The 21545-nt window shown below is 36.0% G+C and overlaps 1 protein-coding gene and 1 long non-coding RNA gene across 3 annotated transcripts in view; one reads left to right on the top strand and one right to left on the bottom strand.

The window, feature by feature from the left end:
* Positions 1-21545, top strand: part of LOC139994213 (UNC93-like protein) — a 56260-nt gene that overhangs the window by 12062 nt on the left and 22653 nt on the right. For both annotated transcript variants that reach the window (XM_072016650.1, XM_072016651.1), the window contains exons 2-3: positions 2577-3307; positions 9115-9331. In XM_072016650.1, coding sequence (XP_071872751.1) covers positions 2593-3307; positions 9115-9331 — 932 coding nt within the window. In that variant the 5' untranslated portion in view covers positions 2577-2592. The remainder of the gene's footprint in view (positions 1-2576; positions 3308-9114; positions 9332-21545) is intronic.
* On the bottom strand, positions 3440-5823 carry LOC139994220 (uncharacterized). The gene is made up of 2 exons (XR_011801587.1): positions 5448-5823; positions 3440-4758 (listed from the first exon to the last, which is right to left on the bottom strand). It is a non-coding gene; the product is annotated as an uncharacterized lncRNA (long non-coding RNA).

Here is a 21545-nt window from a genome sequence, read left to right as displayed (position 1 = left end):
AACGCGAGCCTCGCGTTTTATCCGTGTTTTACTCGTCTGATACAAGGAAATGCGACCTTTCGAAATGGCGGGAAAGGTTTTTGCTATAGTTGACAGGTTTTCCGTCGTTTATTAATACGTACGATAGCCTTCTGCGAACGTTGCGTTGATCTTGATGAACGATCACAATGAAACCAAGGTTTATTTATTCTTCTATATGTTCCCGCGCGTGGATTATCGCGATTCTATTGCTTTAAAATACAGCTTTTGCATATTATTACATCGTCTTTACATGAATATATTAGGCGAAGACGAGTGTATACGATTTATTGAAGTAGTTTTTTTTGAAAGCTTTAGGTATAATTTACGATTCAAGTGATTTAAAACAAGATACATTAATGGACGATAACCTTGATTAAAGAGGGTAAATCTTAAAAATGTCTGGAAATAGAAATACGCTTCATTAATATAAAATAAGAGGAAATACTTTTTCTACGAAAATATAAATTTGCACGAAGATGCTATAGCTTAATTATAATATTTGACAAGCGAAACAAAACTACATTTGGGTTCCAATTCTCTAACCGTCTACATAAAGACATTCCCAGACAATTTATTATATTTACATAATGTTTCTATATACATAATATGACACAATCCTTCTCAGAAAATCTTTCAATGCTATTCATCTTTTAACATTAAAATTAGCTTTTTATCTTTCTCGATTTTTAATTAGAATGAATATTTGTAATTAGTTAGATAATCCATTAGTTCATAGATGGCCATACCAATCCGAGTTATATGCTAAGAAAAATGTTACTATAAAATTGAGAAACATATTCCTTCGCGTATTTCCTACGAGAAGAAAACATCTTTTTCTAAGCCTTCGCGAATGACCCAAAGAACGCAGTAGGCTTAATCAATCTCACTCTCGATCCTCTCTATTCCGCTCCCGCTTGCCTAATTCAAATTCATTGCAGCAACTGTTTAAAGCATGTACATCATATAGCTAACGATATCGTGCTTAAAAAGTCGTCAGAGCTGTGTGCCATTATTTGTAATGGTCACGCACGATCATCGAATATTCCGCTCCAACCGCGAGTGAAATTGCTCTTTAAGCTTCTGGAGGTTTCCACCGGTATCATGTGGTCGTAAACAAGCGGGGTCGTGGAACGTTTTCTGGCGCGGAAGAAAGTAAGCAAGTTTGAGAAACGCTGCGAATGAAACGAAGATTTGGCGTAGGTGGGGAGCAGACAGGGCGCAGAAAGAGTTAGCGAACGAGGTGAAGGTATTGCGAGCGCCGGTTAATTGCGATGCACGCCGTGCGACACGTGTCACAGCATTGTGCGGCCGGTCACGCATTCCCATCGATTACATCGACGACAAACGAATTTACAAGCGCAACTGGAACGTGATTCGCGAACGGCTTCAATAAAGCCTTTCCAAATGGAAAAAAGAATGAGAGAGAGGAGAGAGAGAGAGAGAGAGAGAGAGAGAGAGAGAGAGAGAGAGAGAGAGAGAGAGAGAGAGAGAGAGAGAGGAGAGAGAGAGAGGAGAGAGAGAGAGAGGGAGAGAGGGAGAGAGAGAGGATGAAGGGAAAAGAGGAGGAAAAAGGAAAGGATTCCCTTTAAACTGCACGATCCGTGACGAGGTCTTCGCACGCCCCTTCATACCAATGAACGGCCCGTTATAAATCGCTTTTACAGAAATACGCGATGTTGCACGCGCGCCACCGTCCATAACTATCAGCTCGTAATATACGAGGCGTTCGTTCTGCGCCTCCAATATCTTGTCTTCTTCAGATGCTTTTCTTAGATATATAACATTGGTTGAAATATTTCTCTCGATAAATCCTGGCATTTTGGATTTTATTCCTACGGTTGTCCCGAGGGAGTACCTTATGGTCGTGTTGAAAGGGAAAAGAATCTTTTCTTTTTTTTAAGGAGGGTCTGTTTCTTTGAAAATGTTAGGTAGGGAATGGTAAACATTTGAATAATCGAACACAATATTATTTCACAGTCGATATCGAATTTGAAGTAGTTTTTTGGTAAATCCACACGTAGATTCAATTCTTGGAAATGTATAAATATACAGAGTACACTAAATATATACAAAATAGTAAAAATATAATAAAGTAAATCCGATGTATCAATATACTCACCAAACTACCATATTGCATGTACAATCAATCGATACAAATGTCAATATTACATGTAAATATCAATACTATAAATCGTACACATGTAAATTCATCTTCGTCTGAAAAGCTGCTTACTCATCAGTCTGTTATGCAACCATCTTCATCTTGTCTTTCAAATATAAGAATCTATCTCTATCAAATCGGATATACCAAAGTATGTTAGTATAACAGATTAAAAGAATACAGTCTAATACAATTAATACAAACATTAAATAATTAAATATATTTAATAATAGATTACACACAAATTCATCTTCATCCAACAGTTGTTTCCTTACCAATCTTATACAATCAACGTTTTCCTTCTTCTTTCTCCGATATAAGAATCTCTTATTATCAAATTAGAATCTATCCCAGACGAAGTATATTAACGATCAATTAATTAATAATGTTACAGGTAGCAAACACGTAGAATGGTAGCCTCACAACACGACGGTACCAGAAGTGTTGGTGGCGGTGGCGGTGGAGACGGTGGAGGTGGCGGTGGCGATGAAACCGTGTACACGGTGACCGTGAGTGGTGTCGGTTACAGGAACGAGGGTTACAAGGACGATGGTACCGATGGTATACCTCCTGAGCCGCAGAAACCACCGCAATTATCGTCCACGGACGACGATACCCAGTCCAGAAAGTTCAAGCTCTCCCGCGGCGAGAAATGGCGGATCTTAAAGAACATTAGCACCGTATCCGTAGCATTTATGGTACAATTCACCGCGTTTCAAGGCACAGCGAATCTACAATCGTCTATCAATGCCAGTGATGGTTTAGGCACCGTGTCCCTATCAGCGATTTACGCGGCTTTGGTATTATCATGCATCTTCGTGCCAACCTTCCTTATCAAAAGGCTCACCGTGAAATGGACGTTATGCGTATCGATGCTGTGCTACGCACCGTACATCGGCTCCCAGTTCTATCCAAAATTTTATACCTTGGTACCGGCTGGCGTGCTTCTTGGTTTGGGTGCCGCACCCATGTGGGCTGCCCAAGCCACCTATCTCACGCAGGTCGGTGGCGTCTACGCGAAACTCACCGATCAGCCGGTTGATGCCATCGTCGTCAGGTTTTTCGGGTTCTTCTTCCTTGCCTGGCAAACTGCTGAACTCTGGGGAAACCTCGTGTCGTCGCTTGGTAAGTGGTGGCCTTATTTATTTTTACTTTTTCTCTTGTTTTCATTTCTCTTTGGTTAAATATGTATTGTTCTATTTTATTCTGAAACCTTAGAGCTCAAGCAACTTTTTATTTTTTCGTTGTTGTTTTGCATTTTTCTTTTTTTTTTTTGTTTAAATATAATGCTGTTTAATTTAAAGCACAGGGAATTTCGTTTATTTCGTTCTATTTCATTTTAAAATTTTGGAAGCTCGGAAATTTTCTATTCGACTTGTATTTAGAAGAGTATTGCGTAGAAATTCGAATTTTCGGCTATTTGACTTGCGTTAAATTTGTTGTAGGAATTTTTTTTTATTTGACGCGTCAAGTTTATATGGAAGATGAGAAATCTTTTTTATTTGTCTTATATTACGTAGAAGTACGTGTATGTAAAAAATGGAAAGAAAGGAGGATGTTTGAAGGATTTCAGTTTTTTCTTCTGCATAACATTGAATGAACTCATGGTGAGAGGTTAATGTAGCGAAGTCCATCGTTCTCAATGTCAACGTCGTTTATCATTACTATAATCAATATTAACATACTCAATAACGATAGTTAGTGATCGAATCTCAATAAAATAATAATTGTTCTTTAAGAATTTATTTAAAACAACGCCGTATAAAAGGCAGCTTATTGAAATGAAATTTCCTATCCTTATTAACGATCAACGTCGTACGATCTTTATTATAATCGTTAATATCATATTCTTATTAACGATCGATATAACGAATATCTGCCATAGATAAATCTATAAAAATTACTTTGAAAGCCAGGCTCACACATCAATTAGCATATTAGAGAAATTTGATGCAAAGCTAATGGTGCAAAATGAGGACGATAAGTCGAATAGAACGGAATTACGTAGTCAATAGGTGTTTTAAAACCTGAATTATCGTTCAGTAGTAACTCATAGGATAGCAAAATTGTTAGACTGCGTTAAAGCATATACATTCACCGAAGCAGTAACATAAGGAAATCCAGTAGAAAACGTACCACGAGCTACCCATCAATACTATAAATCAGCTCTAATTAACGGTACCGTTAGGTTAAACAGAGTCTTCCTCATCGAATATGCACGAACTTCATCCGGCTCAAAATTCCCTCGAACGTTTACCGAATGTCCTATCCAAGATAAAAAAAGAAAACCAGAAAGAGAATATCTCGAACCATTGATACCTTCGTTCTACTTCTACTCATTCACGGTATAAATTAATCTTCTCTATACATGCCCAAAAGCTCCTTTCTGAGAAGCATTTAAAATGCAAATTGTTGGTACCCATCTGATCCGACGACCTTCGAAGTCGTAGAAGTCGTTTCGAATGAACGATTCTTAGAGAAGATCGTCAAGGCCATGCGAAATCGGTGTCAATATTATTTTGTCCCTCATAAATTTGGTAATCATCCGCGATTCTTCTTTCTCTATCTCCCCGTATCTGTCAACATACGAAATTTACCTGTCGCTGCTGATACCTAATTATTATCTACTATGTCTGAACAGATGGTCTCATCAAGTGCGAAACACTCGTGAGATCACACTGCTTCGTAAACAACGCACGATTGCGACACACGCACATACACACCTATCCATAAGTATTAGGTTATTGAGAAAATTCGTGAAATTAGCGAAAGTGAACCCAACGATGATCAATATTACATGAACGCGGCATTTCATTTGCAATTGTTTTCAGTCAGTTTCCATTACTAAATTCCATATTTTAAACTTGTGACCGTGAAAGGAAATGCCAAGGATTCGTTTGGTACTCTTTCCGTCACTATTTCTTTCACTCATGTTCTTACAAACTGTATGTTCGTAGTAACCGTTGCATATATTCCAATAAAAAAATTTGACAAATATAATCTAGACACTCATGTCTAGTTACAGAGTTAATGAAATTTCCAAATATTTCGTATAACACACACGATACGCACGTACAAGTTTTCTATGACAAGTATTCAAATACTTTCGTGAGCCACTGCAACTCTTCGTAAGCGTTCTAATACTTATGAAACAGGAATATACGATAGGAATGTACAGTAATACAATACACGCATGGTGTGTGTAGCAGTAATAACGCGTGCGTAGTCAGACTTGTCGGGCCAAATATTCGGTCCTTTCCCTTACTGGCTGACTAGTTGCCTGGCTGGTTGATTAGTTTACTGGCTGGCTGGTCGATAGGTTGGCGCGAGATCGACGACACGACAACTCTCGCGCTTGCTGCTAACTGCTAACGTTCTCCATGGACACACTCGGGTTTCGAGCGGTTCTGACTGACAACATCGAGAGACTCGCCGAGAAAGATAGGAACGTTCGAGGAACAGCGATGGAGAACACTTTGCACGCGGGAAGAAACAAGATTTATCCGGTATAAACCTGTGATAGTCGGTTTCCGTACCACCTCGTACGCATTCCCTGATACTTGGGCGGCGGTAGCGCGCGATTTAACTGTTTTCTATGATTCGAACCGTTCGATCGAGCGATCGGCTCTTCCTCTCCGGCGGGCAACGGCACTTCCGTTTACTCCGCTTAGCTCTGCACACGCGACCCGCTCCTGCCTTCACGGCAGATACGTTTCAGGTAAACAAACGGTTGACCTTTCTTTTCTTTTCCCGCTCCATTTTTTCCCTTCTATTCTTTTGATATTTATTTTTTGTTTACGTAAGATCGCTCGACCTTTTCAGGGTTTCACATGTACATACGTATTATTATTGACAAAATTTACAAAGTTTTTTTCCTGTTTAATGTATAAGACACAATAGAATGTCATTTATCTGCCATCACGTGTCATCTATCTCTAATCGATATTTCTATATGCTGCCCTTTTATTTTCCGTTCAATTAATAGAAGTTTATATACAGATCAGAGGATTCAGTTTTCAAGAGATCATTTAATTCTTAACTGTTGCTATCTGTTAACCTTCATAGCCACAATGGTAAGAAGCAATTGGATAGCGTAAATTAATCGATGCAAAAAATTGCAAATTAAATGTTAATGCAACGTTGGCCCTTGACGAGTTGAATGATAATTGAATCGACACGACGTATACGTCAGTAGCAACGAATATGTTAAACGAACACTAAATAACATCTCTTTCTACTAAGTGGTATTCAGATAAATGGAGTTCTATTGTAATTGAATGGAATGAGGAGGGGATTACGTGTTGACGGCCTTGAGTGGACGATTGATTTCGAACGAACTATAGGCGCGCCTCGTTGCTGAAACCTGTTTTCATCCAGTTTCTTCCGATATATTTGAGACTGTTTGGAGAGTATGCGCGGTTGAAAATGTACTCCGTGGATCGTGGTGTTTCGCGATAGGAACATAGGAACTCTCGATTGCTTGATTTTGCTAGCAGGTATGTTCTGCAACATAGTATATAAACACTAGAGTAGAGTAAAACCTGTACTTTGAAGCATGATAGACACGTGCACGATAATCGAAACGCGATGAACATATCCGTGAAACAATGTGTAACCGGACAAAAAGCAAGACAGTGATTCATTCTATTGCGAATACATAATTCTTTATAAACACACGTTTCTTAATTACGTTTAATTTATGTGTTCTGATGATTTACGTTCAATCAGAAACTATTACTTGTATTCTGATCGTCGTGTATTAACGGAATGCTTTTGATGAAGATGTACACAAGTATATATTTACAGCCTCCCATCGTTACGTTGTTCGTAGGTTCATTTCTCAAGTTCTTTGGGAAATTAATCGAAACACTTCAACGACGCTACATTTCCCTAATGTCTTAATGTATTTCCCCGTACAAACTACACTTTAGTCGTTTAATGTTTCTATTGGAAGATGCGAGGTATGCGTAGTCAACGTGGAAACCAAAATGTCTCTTTTGAAGTAAAGGGCATTAGGTTGAATGCAAATGTAGAAAAGATGATCTGGAAATAGGTTAATTATAGAAACGCAAGAGAAAATACAATATTATACCGTAATTAGGGGGTATCACTAATATAAGAAGATATCATAGAGATTTCGCTTTCTTGTTTATACTAAAATACGTTCGATATATCTGCCTTTGATTTAGTTACAATAATTATTCTACAATTCATGAATCGATGTACTATATTATATATGTATTTATAATTATAAATATTAATCTATTTGTTTTATTTATTCATTTTTTCATCATAAATATCTTATATACATTTTCCATTTTTCATTTTTCATTGTTACAATGTAACTCCTCTGAATCACAAATTAAGAAGTGAAGGTACATTTTGATTACTACGTTGATTAAGTATTTTCTATTCTCCTGGATGGATACTAGTGCATATTTAAATCCTACATATACATTTAAGAAAGGATTGTCTGAATCTTCTTGCCATTTAGTATTTCATTCAAATAGTACCCATACATTTTTTCAAATTTACTTGGCTCTGGTTCAACAACTTGAACATTACACACCTGCACGTGTCTACAAATCTCCATAAATACGTACAAATACTCTCGATCCCTGTATTCGTCGCTCAAGCAACCGAGAAAATTAGTGTAACATTTAAATGGCAGCGCTCTTTAAATTCGTGAACTTTGTTTGCCAAGAAAATTGCATTCCAATAACGTATATATATACGGGCCTGCACACACGTCACAGTTGAATATATTACAAGCTGATAAGTAGGACTTGCGGACAATCGGAAACGAAGGTGGGAGACATTGTAAACATACTATGATATTATCAACGACGCTCCGGTGAAAGTTCCTGTCGTTCGCCGTCCGATGACCGCGTACATGGATTGGCCAATGTAAATTCCAGAATATGTGGATACGTTTCGCTCTGATGTCGTATAATCGCCGCTTAACACGATATTTACATGTTCGATGAGCGAGGCTGATCGTGACACAAACTAGCGAAGAAAATGCTGGACGTTTTTCTGCTCTTAACTTCGACATGGTAGAACTCGTACAATTTGTTTCTATTTGACGATGACTTCGTTGAAATTTTTCGATTATTCTTTAACCTTTTTGTTCTTATCGCAGCACTCGTATCTTGTTTAACTTTTTTATCTGCTTTGGAAAATTTGTATATGACACGAATCGTTAATAGATTGTAATCAGATGCATAAATAGTTGCATACATATCATTCGATTGTCTTGCAAAGTTGAACAGGATCTTGATAAGTTGTTGGGAGATTTATGTTTGAAGAGATAAGATACATTTTGCTTAAGGTCCCATTCCTTTGTTTATGTTTCTGAAGGAATTCTGTGTGATGTACCTGGCATTTAATATTTGTCGAATATTTAGTCGACCAACTGTGTGTGTTAGATTTTCACAAGATGACAAAATTACAGACAAATAAACAAAGGAGAGAAATAGTTATGTACGTGAATAGGAAACTTGAAATATAATCCTCAATAGGATAGGGAATTCTCAAGAACAGTTTAAGAAAAGTACGAATACTTCCAAGTATGAATAACGAAATAATTATAAAACTATTCAAGTTTCTAGAAAAAGACACAAAAGAAGAAAATAGTTGCACAAATAAAAAACATAAAATATAATTATATCTTTCCTTGTGATATATACATATTATATACATAGATATTCATTTATTTCACCGTTTAGAATCAAATTTAAATTATTATATCATATGTATATATGTTGTAAATACGTGTTAATCAAATCACATTTAACAGGCAAATATCATTTGTTCTCCGGATCTGCTCGAACCATTGCTCTCCAATCAAACTTTATTATTATTTTCAGCGATATTATTGTATCTATATCTCTTTCTCTAATCAGAACTTCTCTATTTGTTTGAATTCCAAGTACTCACCGGAGAAGAGTTTGGCGGTGGCGGGAACCGTACCACGAATTGGAACAAAATCAAGTTCTGTGGAGCAGACTTCTGCGTCCTCGGGAATGGAGCTCACGAGACTCTGGATCGTCCTCCAGAATCTGAGATCTACGAAATTTCTGCAATTTATCTAACTTGTGTAATCATCGCCGTGATCATCGTCGCCCTGTTCGTCGATCCTCTGTCGAGGTGAGTATCAACGTGGTCGTACACGCGCCATTGATCCAAAAGGCATCACAGCGCAGCTTTCCATTCTCTATGTGTCGACCTTTAATTTTTTACCTTTGCTTCGTCTGGCAATTAATATCGAATATATAAAAAATATCGGCTGTCACTCATAGTAAGTCGTAATAATAAATTTATCGCTGCTATTCGAACATTCTGTTCCATACACAAGAAGCAAATATAAAATAAGAAATTCTTCAGGGTAATAATGATAACGTTGAAAAATTGCATTCGCGTTATTTATCATTGATAGTTCAAAGCTGAATGACTCAAGTGCAATAGGTAGCCGCGCTCATTATGCGGTATGTACAGTAGCTCGCGAAAGTATTCGCACTTGTTGAAATAGTCTATGAATACATTGTTTGTATTATGTACGAAACATTTTCAAATTTCATTAAGCTTATAAAGAGATTGACTATCGTCGTTATATTGGTAAATTTTGCAATATCAGAAAAACGTACATATTCAGTACAAGTGTATATTTCGCAGAGATCACAAAAGTATTTAAACAGTCAATTATATTATTAAGTCTCAATATTCAGTAGACCATTGATAAATTAAATGTTTAAAACAGTTCTCATGTTGTATGCTAATTTTTTTATTGACATATGATTGCAGTAAATATTTTGTAATTTTTCTACACGTTTTCAGATTGGTTTCAAATTTCACCAATATAACCTTAACAGTCTTGTCTTACTACGGTGCCGATGAAATTTGAAAATGTTTCACGTAACACATACAATACAGGCTACAATAAAAGTTTTCTATGACGGAGTATTCAAGTATACTTTTGCGAGCCATTGTATGCTTTTTTCACGGTCGTTACGATTGACGATTTATTGGGTAGTGTGAATCAACGATTCAGTATGACGAAATATAAATACAGGCACGAGTTTGAAAGATCATTTACTAATTATCTGTAATTAGTAACCACACGACTCGGTTCGAGATTAACACGTGTATGTTTCATTCCTTTTACTTCGATAGTCGATAAATTACTATTTACCACATGTTTTATGATTTCTAAGAATATCGAAGAATTATTTTCTAGTTATTACATCAACTAACAACATATCCATCCCTTGCTAGATTTTCTTACTTTAGAACTTGTTATAATTATAAGACTTTTATTATGCAAAGCGTTCAACGATTTTTACACGCGTGGCATCAGAAAGAATTACTTTCTATGCATTTATAATCGATTCTCAACTCTTTAAGGATGTAGGAATATATATTTTGCATTTAAATTAGAAGTTCGATAAGGCTCGTAATCCTCTAGGGCTATAAGTTGTGTCGTCTTCGAACGACTATATAAGAGTTTAGACGCATATAAGAGCTTCTTAAAATCACGTGTGGGACTCAAAGCAAATTATACGTCGTGATACTGATGATACCTTCCGTTTAAAGTATTTCATTAGGTATATGTATATCCATGGCGAACTTGAACAGTGAACAACGTCAAGACATAATCGCATTTGAGAAAACTGGCTGCCGGATCGGTTTTGTCTTAACGTCAATATTTGATATCCGTGAATCAGGCTTCATGAAATCCTCTTTATCATTTAACACGGGCTAGCCTTACGTTTACTGTTGAGAAAACACTTGAAGCTTCTGCGAGGCTAGTACACCTTGAGTATTACTTCAAGTTAAACAAATATCGACTCGCCTCTAAGATGGATGATTAACGAAATAACCGGTGAAACTCTGTATTTTTCCGTTTCCGTCGTTCGATGTCGTTGCTTGTATCCTCTATTCAGTTCCGAGCGACACTGTACGATTTTGTATTCTTTCAATGTGGAAAAAACAATGATGAAGTAGCTAACACTATGAAGATTTCTATTTTTATTTTGTAGAAACGTAGTTTCAAGTTTTCGAAAAATTATCAGAGGTATCGCCGGAGAAAAATTATTATCGGACGAGACAAGCCTTTAACGATGCTTGCACTAGTTTCATAAATAAACGTTACAAGTCTTTAAAAAATTTAGATTACGTTTTCGCTTATTCTTAGAATTCACAGTAGTTTACGTAAAATGTACCGATAAGAGTACAAGTTCGAATTGAAGTATGCATTCGCGTATTTATCAGAAATTAGGACGTCAAATTAATTTAATAATGTACGATGCACGTGCATACACACACACACACACTTATATTCTTTTGCTCGAGGGCATAGTCAGTTGGAATTCAACGGCACTTTACGTTTACCAGGATTATACAGACGCCTTGCACGCGTATCGCATTCGCAAATTATGTGATAAGAGCTCAGTTTCTGACATTTTTGTTTATCAAGCAATTAGAAGTTTAAAGTGACAATGAGATACACAGGGTGAAAATGGTACGTAGCTCCGACGCTGAAAAGAATTTTAATTTCACTATACTCGACAAATTTTTATTTATCCTCTTCTTTTTATCCCATTTAGTACATCAACTTTAAGTGGTTCTAATTCAAGTGACCATTCAACATTCGACTGAAAAAATAGACAAGCTTCGTGTAATTTACACACAGCAAATGTTATTGAACTCTTGTTATTTAACAAAAAAATTGTCACCGTCCATGAGTCATTGCCACGACTCATGGCTGCTTGTCTTTCGGATAAGCATAATACGAAACGTAAATAGACAGGGAACAAATGGAACGATAAAGTCGATCATGCACGATCAATGACGTACGTAGAGCATGAGACGATTAAATTATCCGAAAACAGATTATTATCGCGATTTATCCTAGAGGAAGATATCTTTATCTATGACGTTCAGCACATTGTTCCACGTTGTGGACACAAGACAAAATTTATTTTCCCTTAATTAACATTTAATATTTATTCGTATAATTTAAATCAGTGTTTGAGTGCTGAGGCAGTGTTCAGTACCTATAGATACAATGATCAATTGCAATTAATTTTATTTTACGTTTGTTTCGCATTTTTCTCTTTCTTCTCTTGCAAATGCTTCGAGAAAGCTGTAGAACGAAAATACATGTACTGACTCACGAAATTATTTGGACGCTTGCAATAACATCTGAAAATGTGTTGTATAATATATAGAATATTTGGTAAAAGTTTTTTACGGTATGTGTTCAAGTAAGTACATCAGCCACTGCATGTATTTTTATATTTTTTTCAAAGAAAATGTTTCTCCACGTGATATCAACAACGACGTCAATCAATAACGACATTGAGTTGTAATTATTAATTTATGTCGAGCCTTGAATGAAATTACGAAACGTACTACGAACTGAATGGACGAGAGCAGAAATCTCGTGGTTTTAACAAACTCGTATAAATCACTATATTTCGACTACTAATTTTATTTTCTGCGTCGTGACTAATACTTCGTAACACCTGTGATATAATTATAAATTCCAAACTAAATCAAAAAAAGAAGTTTCCTTTGGTCTGTGCAGTGAATTGAAATTTTTTAGACTTTATTTTCGCTACACACGTATCGTAGCATCTGCATTTAAATTGCAACCTTCAGACTGAAGAAAAAGAAGGAAAACAAGATAGTTGACGTCCTATTGATCCATCCACTGCCACCTTTCCGATTTTACTTAACATCACCACATTCATCGAAGCTTCGATCGTTTGGAATTTGTCAATTCTATGAAAATTACCTATCCTGCATTACCTACTTTCAATTTTCTAATGAGTTTTGTAAATGATCCTTTTGTTTAACAACGGCGATAAACCAAATAATCGTAACATAGATAAAGTGAATTATGCGTAATGTAAATATTATGGAAATTTTGATAGATAAAAAGCGCGGAGTACCTAGCGCTATATATTTTTATTTATTACAATTATTGTCAGAATACGTAAACTTTGTTCGTTCCACGGCCTCGCTAATAATTTGGAAGAAAATCGCGTAAACGTTCAGGGTGTCATTGTTTAAGAAAGTCGCTGAGAAAACGAAACGTCACGAATTGGTTTCTAACCAGGATGTAGGTTAACGAAGTTGCTACGCTAGAAATCAATGTCAAAACCGTTTCACTTGCACGGATTCGCTCGGATAAAAAGAAGAAAAAAGAGGGGAGGGAAAAAGTGACAGTTACGTAGAAAAAGAAACGTAGGCGGGTACCTGATTAAAGATGAAATCATTCTTCCGTGGCGGGCAATAATAACAGTGGTATCTGTATAAGAGAAGAAGATTGAAAGTCAAGAGCATTGGCGTTTCGAAGAAATGAATTCGCGCGGATCCATATGGCTGAGAACACTATCGACATAGTGGAACGGCGAAAAGAGCAGAAGAAAAAAAGCTTCATCGGCGCCGAAATAAATTAAGAGAAAGAAAGGAAAAAAAAGAGAACTTGGTGTTTCGATCGAATAGATGATGGAAGCATGATGATGCAGTCGGATACTCCCCTGGAAGTTTGCCTACGGCCAAATAAATTACACATATCGTTTCGACAGGCAGGTGTCAACGAAAAAGTGCTTCATGGTTTTGAGATACACGCCTCTTCGTTAAAACGGTCGACGTTTTATTTTATTACACAGGAAAAAATTCCGCATATTTTACTTTTTTCTCTTTCCTTGTCTTTAATCTGTCAAATTTAAACACATACGTAATATGTACCTTATATATATATATATATATATCTTAACGCAATTTCGCTTCGATTTCTTCTTTTCCTCTTTGTGGGATAACTTTGTTTTGATCAGTTCGAACGATTGAACATTCTTTTATACGGGATGATTTATCTGTTCATTCGATCGTCATGCCTTCTTTTAAGATTGTTTTCCGGTACAATTTTTTACACGCTAATTTTTCTCCCTAAATCAAATTGACCGCAGGATTATTTTTTTTCTACAGGACGAGTCTTTTTATTCGATAAGATTGCTCGAAAATTATGTTTCTCTCGTAAAAATATTTTCCTATTCAATAGAATTATTCGAAAATTGATTAGCATCTCATGTTATTTGTTCGATCAAGTCAATCGGGAATTATTCTTTTTCCCTGTAACATTGTTTTCCTCGTACGGTAGACTGGACCAAAAATTACCTTCTTAAGATAATTTATGCCGTTCGATGGAATCGATCGAAAATGAAATCCTCGTTCGGATGCGGCAGTGCATGTTTATCAATGGCCACGAATGTTGATTACGAGTCTTGTGGCTGAATCGAGTTTCCAGAAGCTTCCGGTAGCGGGCCGCTTCTTGAAAACTCGCCCACATAACGGAAGAGAAAAAAAAGAGCGAGAAAAAAGACAGTAATGTTTTTTTCCAGGAGTATTACGAAACGCGCACCTTAATAAGCGTGTATCGCGCGAGATCCGTGCAAGATCCCCTCCCCTTCTCCCATTCAGAATCGCTATAAACATTGCTCTGCTCATGATTACAAAATAGCGTACATCCGACGCAGGATGCATCGAAGCACGGCGGTTACACAACCACCCGCCGCAATTTGTACTTATTAAAACCCGATAAATTTCTGGCTGTTGCCAGCATTGAAGTCTCCGCATGCGAGGGTACATCTATACACGCTATAGTGCGTGCATTGTGTATTGGCAAACCTAAATTCAAAAAAATGCCACGAATTAAAATGATTTGGAAATGTAAACGATTCGAATCTAAGGAAAATTAAAAACAGAACGTTTTTTCGTGCGATGATCGTAGGGAGGAAGATAGTAGGGTGGAAACGCGATAAATTATACCTCTACGTTTTATTTTATCTTTATGGGACACCGGTTTAAAAATTCACTATAACGACGTCTGTATATGTCGGTGATTACGAAAGTGACACATGTCATATGCGTATTTCTCGTTCCGAGATATTTAAAGTTTTGCGATTGATGCATGAACTAAACTTTTGCTTAACGACGCAACAACAAACTCAATCCGGCGGTTCTATTTCTACTTCTTTTCTAAGATATTTTTCAGATTATCGTAATGTACGTAGATGTGACGCAAAATAAGCGATAAACTTGTTAAACAGTGAGTCCATAATAGCTAAATTACTTTTTATTTGATTCACTTGATTAAATATCTGTTCTTGCTATCTATACATTTTTGAATATTTTATGGTTGAATAACTATCACGATGTTATTTATTTTATTGGTTTTATACGAAACTTGTTGGATTTATTACGCAGTTCTCTAATATAATATGTATTTGCCTATAGCACGTCGTTTTTCTTAAATTGATTTAAGTTATGTTAGAATTACTTTCTTTTAATCATCAAATGATATAAAAATCAGAAAATCGACGAATATAGACTTGCCATGCTCATTCTTCATCCCCGTATCTTCTTTTGTACACTTTTTCAAAGCGGTATAAATGCGCTTATATAAATTATTCTGGAACGTTCTCAACTTTAAACGTAAGTGGTATACGTTTATTAAAAACACGCTTTTAGAAAAAAGAATTACATACAGGTATAAAAAGGCACTACGAAACGCGAGAGCATGAAAGTAAAGAAATTTCTTCAGGACGATTTCTACTTAACGTTGTAATTATACAACGTTCCTTGACACGCTTGTACATTTATTTACTCGGTTGCCATACCTTATTCGTATCTCTTCGAAGAGAAAAAAACGTATAAGACGAGCTGTAGAAAGAAAAAGAAAGTGAACGGTATTTTTGATTACGTAAATAAATTTCACCGTAAAATAGATTACGAAAATGTTGTCTTCTTCGATCAAAACACGATTGATTGGAGCTGTGAATTTGTTCGTAAACATCTAATGTAATACCTAACACCTCTAAATGTTCAAATATACTTTAATCATCGATGTGGTATATTCGTCAACAAGTACTGCTTAATCTATGGCTAATATTGACAATATTGATACAACAAAAACTCAAATATATGTCCATACATATGTATGTAGATATTCGTTTTCGTCATACATTCCTGCACGAAAGAATGAATAATATAATATGATACGATAACTACCATTCGCGAAAATATTACATACGATAATATTATCTCTTATTGTCATATGGTATGAATTACGTATATATTATTATACAAAAGTACAGTGATACATTTTAAAGTTGTGACAACACGTTTTGTGAGATAGTGAATTTAAAACCCCACGAGCTATGAAATTAAATAAACAATAATTATTAAGAAGTTTGTTTTTTAGCAATTTACCATGAAGAATATATTTAAAAAGACAGGGATTAATTTATAATTTATTTTTCATCGATTAGATTTTCCCTGAAATAATGAATACTTTGTATAATCCTTCATTCTCTTGACATCAAAGGTTCCATTTTTATCAAATAACTCGATTACCTCACTTTGTACTATCTACCATCTCTATTTTCGTTATCTTAAGCTATTTATCTTTGTTTCGTTCTGTCTTTTTTTCGGCAGTTCATTTTATATATGTTTTGTAACAACTAACTTACCATTCTACTTATCAAGGAAACTTTACAGAACTTACAAGTCGAGAAAAATGACAAACAATTAACATCGTGAAACAAATATCCGAAGATTCGTTTCTACGTAATACATTGCAAAGATATAACGTGATCACTTGCCAGTTTGAAATCATTATGCTAAATTCTCCAAGACATTTGCATCGTGCTGTATCTGTGCACACCAGTTACCAAAATATAAATCCCGTTACTCTCGTCATTTCTCGTGTACTTACATTGTGGCGCCAACGACTCGGCCCAGCGCAGCGACCGAATAGCTTCCGGCAAGTGATCGAGTCATATAAGCGAGCCGGCCGGCCTGTCGGAGATTTGTCATTTTGAGCATCGGTGATCTCAGGATTCGTGACTTCGTGACCAGTAAACCGTCTCGAGCCGAGATTTACAGGCTACACAGAATTTTTCCCGATCATCCGATGTCGTCATTTGCATTTCAATCATGCGCTGTCCGTAGACACAGGGCAATATTATTTGTGTCTTTTCATAACAGTACACACTACCTCGTCCACCAAGGACGTCTGTCCTCTTATCCGGACGTTGGCAACGTTCTAATGATATACCGACGCTAAAAATATTAATAGCCGCGCACGCGGGAATGCTGATTTTCTATTGGCGTTGGTGACGCTACATCATCGATACACCAAGGTGCGTGTCGTTTTCAACATTTGCATATGCATGGGGTCTGTACCGTTTTCATTGATAATTAATGCGTCTGGCCTTCCAACTTGTTAGATCGAAGCGATATCTTCCCATGGTAAGTGTGAAAAACGGTGACGACACTTCTATCGTTTCATCTACAGTTTACCAGTCGCTGGGAGAATCTCATGCGTGATCTAAACGTGTCAACAAAAAATAAATTATCGCGGGCCGTTCTCACAATCTACGTGAATGAAATGGAGGATTCGTTAAGAGGAGGAAAAAAGTGGGCATTAGCGCGGTTTAGGTTTAGATTCGCGTGGTAGCAGTTTTTTGTTGTAATCAACGGTAGTCTTTACGGTTGACTCCGAAGAGCAATTTTAAGATAGATTGTTACAGGAAATCTTAAAGGTGAATAGGAAAAGGTATATTTTTGACACGTAGAGAATTTTATCTTTTCACGGAACTTGGTCATTGCGTAGAAACAGGAAGATTAGAAGTTATAGTTGCGAGTCTTGTTCAAATAATACATTTGTTTATCGCTATTACCGCATTTCAAATTTATGAGCTTCTAGTATCGAACTATGGAGAAACCAGAAGATCGTGAAAATTATGAAACTATATAGACTATGTTATATAAGGAGAATCGCAGAACTAAGTTATGAAGGAATTAGAAAATTACGGAGTATTTGAAAATTATGCAGGCTATTTTGTATAATGAGAATTATTAAATTATAAAACTACGTAGAAATGATGATAATTGTATCATATAACGAACTTGCAAAATTTTTATAATATACCCTACCTGATATCTTTATATAATCCTCGTACCTAATAGTTTCATTGTTAACATATTCTTGTTAATATATTCTCGCTTTGCGAAATACGCCGCGTGACAATTTGTAAATTTGTTTCGTTCGTAGTTCGAACCTGAAATGACATAATAAAATTAAGCTAATGAGTTGATAGATATTCGAAAGTTGTCTAAAAGCAGTTTGAAGGCAAGATAGAATAGTAAAAGATATCATAGTTACGTATAAAACTGTTATATTATATATATCGCGTTTTAAGTGACATAAATAAATCATTATGATTGTATTTTACCGCGTGAATAAGAAGAATCGTTAGAGTGCGAATTTTACGATTCTTTATGAATTACGTAAAAGCTAGACCATTATATACCGTATTACCGTGGATCCATGCTTCATTCATAGAATCGTCCAGATATGAGCCTCGTGTTCATGATTGTAGTCTGATTTACGATTGTACTTCACAATATCGGAGCGGTTGGAAAAATTGTTCTTTTCCTCTGTCATGTTATTCACGTCGATACGTCATACTAATTCGTGTAAACACGTAAAATCGAACATTTTTACAGAAATTATTATATCATCGAGCAAGATTGCAAAAAATAATACCTATAGAGTATTCTGAACTTGAAAGACAGATAATAATCATTAAAACGAAATTGTAACATTAAACATTTTTATTTGTCCTATCATCCTTTAAACCGACTTGGTTTAGATGCGATTTCCATTAAGTCTATTTCGTGATCCTGTTCTAGTAATAATTCACGTTTAACGTTTCACATCATCAAAATCAAGTTAGTATGAAATCACCATTTTATTTGAACTTTTTTGATAGCTGTGTACGTTTGAAACAAAATTACTTTTATGTAACCATTTTACGCTTGATATTATGGCACGGTTTTTTATTACATATACGTTGCAATTTATATTACACATTCTGTTACGTGTGTTATTATACTGGAGTAAATTGTTAATTAATTTAACGATAAGCGTATTTGTTTTCGTTAAAACTGGTTAAAAATTTTAGCGGAATACGTTTTCATCGTAAAACCACCCGAAATTTTATTATTAATAATTAGTAAAAAAAAAGAGAAAAGTTTTCTTCGCAAACTAAAATATCCCTAAGCCAGATCTAAGAAATTTCAAACGAACTATTTCTATTTAAATTAAACACGCTGCATAACGCGATAAGTTTTCCAACGTTGCTGTAGCCGGAGCTCCTTTGTCTCTCTTTAGCATTGGTATACATAGTTGCCAGGAGAAAGGAATATCTCTTGTGCCAGAAACACTTGACTACTTTCGATTTCCGGCAGTATGCGCTTTGATGAACATCCAATTCATCCTCGGTCGATTCACCTGCACAATAACAGAGCGCAACACGCATTCCACGTGCTGCGCGTGAAATTGCACGTTTGATGATTCTGCGATTCCATTGGAATTCCGATTCCTGGAAAGATTAAGTTGCGATCGATCACAACCACGATCCTCCGTAATTCCGAAACGAGGTAAACGATTCCGCGCGATCGGCCTCGGAAATTAGCAAGAAATAACTGTATATGTCTCAGCTGTCATTTTCCATTGACAATGTAATACAGACACAAGCGTTTATTAGCTTCGCTTTTTTACGTCTGTAATCATGTTCTTACGCCAATCGCATATGGATGATTTTGGTTTCTTCACCGATAATGTATCTACTCGTTACAAACGTAACTTGAAGTTTCACGCTCGTTAAGAACATATTTCTTTCGGATGTAATTTTTAACGTAGCAATTTGCGATCTTCTCAAATAATTTGTAGTCGTGTCTTCTAGTGTAAGCCTTCTAGCGTAGGTCGTAAATTTTCTTAGCGTCGATTAAGTAACGTCGCGAAAATTTGACCTCCGGCTTTCTCAAATAATTTTTTAAATCAATATATATATATATATGTAAACTCCGTAGAGTTCACGTGAGATAGGGACTCTTTTTGTTTTACGGGTAACACGACGTTCTTTGTTTCACGGACAGAGCGACCCTCTTATGTTTTACGGACAACCATTTTTGAGAGGCACGCATTTTTCCAAACGGACGGACAGACAGTAACATTAGAGGCAGACAAGATTACAGAATAGTTATTTAAAATTTTGAAGACTGACGGAGAAAGATCGGTAGCTCAGGATGTTGAAAATCGATTCTCGATTTTCAGGTAAACATTGTATAAAAATTGTTATTTCTCGTTTATGTAATTTATTGTTATTTATTGTTATAGACGGATATCAATTGTTGTTTATTTTTGTATTTTATCTAATTACTTTCATAGTAAAAAAAACTCGATTTTCAGACGTCAGAATCGATTCCTGAATTTTCCCAAGATTTACGATTTTACATATATACATATCATTTTAGTCTTGTTTGAATCCAAGAAAATTGCAATTGTTAATTCCAAGAAAAGAGAATCTCTGTACGTTGCAATTTTTTACATAGTTTTAATATCTAACGTTGCAACTTGTAAATTTCTCAAATACTTTTTATCGACAATGTTTCTCCTACGATTTTCCTCCTTTTCCTCATACTTTTCAATAATGAATCTCTTCAAGTAATTTCTACGACCTTCTACAGTACTTAATTTCCTTAAATTACTATAGGTTACTATTTTATTCAATTTTGGCGCTCGTATTATTGTTATATTTATCATCATTTGGTTTCTACCATGCTATAAACAATTTCACACTACAGATTCGAATCTTAAGAAGATTTCCTAGACGTTTTTATCTGATTGGTTTGAAACGTTTTCAATAGGAGTTACATTGAAAAACCAACACGTAATAATTCTAATTCATTACGTCGTGTTACTGCTGCTCTTTATTACAATATCATTACCAATAGCGAACGTGTCGAATCGTATCGCACAGTTCTCGACTTATCGTTCCAAGTCCATACTTGAATCGGCGCAGTTGCTTCACCAGCCAACCGTACTGTGTTATAACGGTTCAGAAGCCATTCCCGTGTGCATGTTGCAAGAGCAAAATCATCAGTGGGAAACTTTTGCACGGTAGATACACAGAGGCTGGCCGAGGAGGTCTTTGAGTTTCCGATTCACTCGCCAGCCCGTTTCCATCAGCTCTAGTCGCCTTTTATTCTTTCCTCCCGAGATAAAGCGATTCTTGCTGACCTTGCCGCATTGTTACGACCGCTGGTACCATGGATGACGTTATAATGGCGCTTAATGACGCTGGATTTTCTCTTCTTTTTATTTTTGCGCGCGTTAGCGATCTCCGTACCTGGCGAGAGCAACACACCGACACACGAAAGTATTTCAGCGCTCACCATAGACAATTTTTACGCGTATATCGTATGTACGGTAAAGCCTTCCTTATCC

This window comes from Bombus fervidus, chromosome 14 (assembly GCF_041682495.2).
Source record: "Bombus fervidus isolate BK054 chromosome 14, iyBomFerv1, whole genome shotgun sequence".
Taxonomy (NCBI): Eukaryota; Metazoa; Arthropoda; class Insecta; order Hymenoptera; family Apidae; genus Bombus; species Bombus fervidus.
This window is presented reverse-complemented; position numbering and strand designations above follow the sequence as displayed.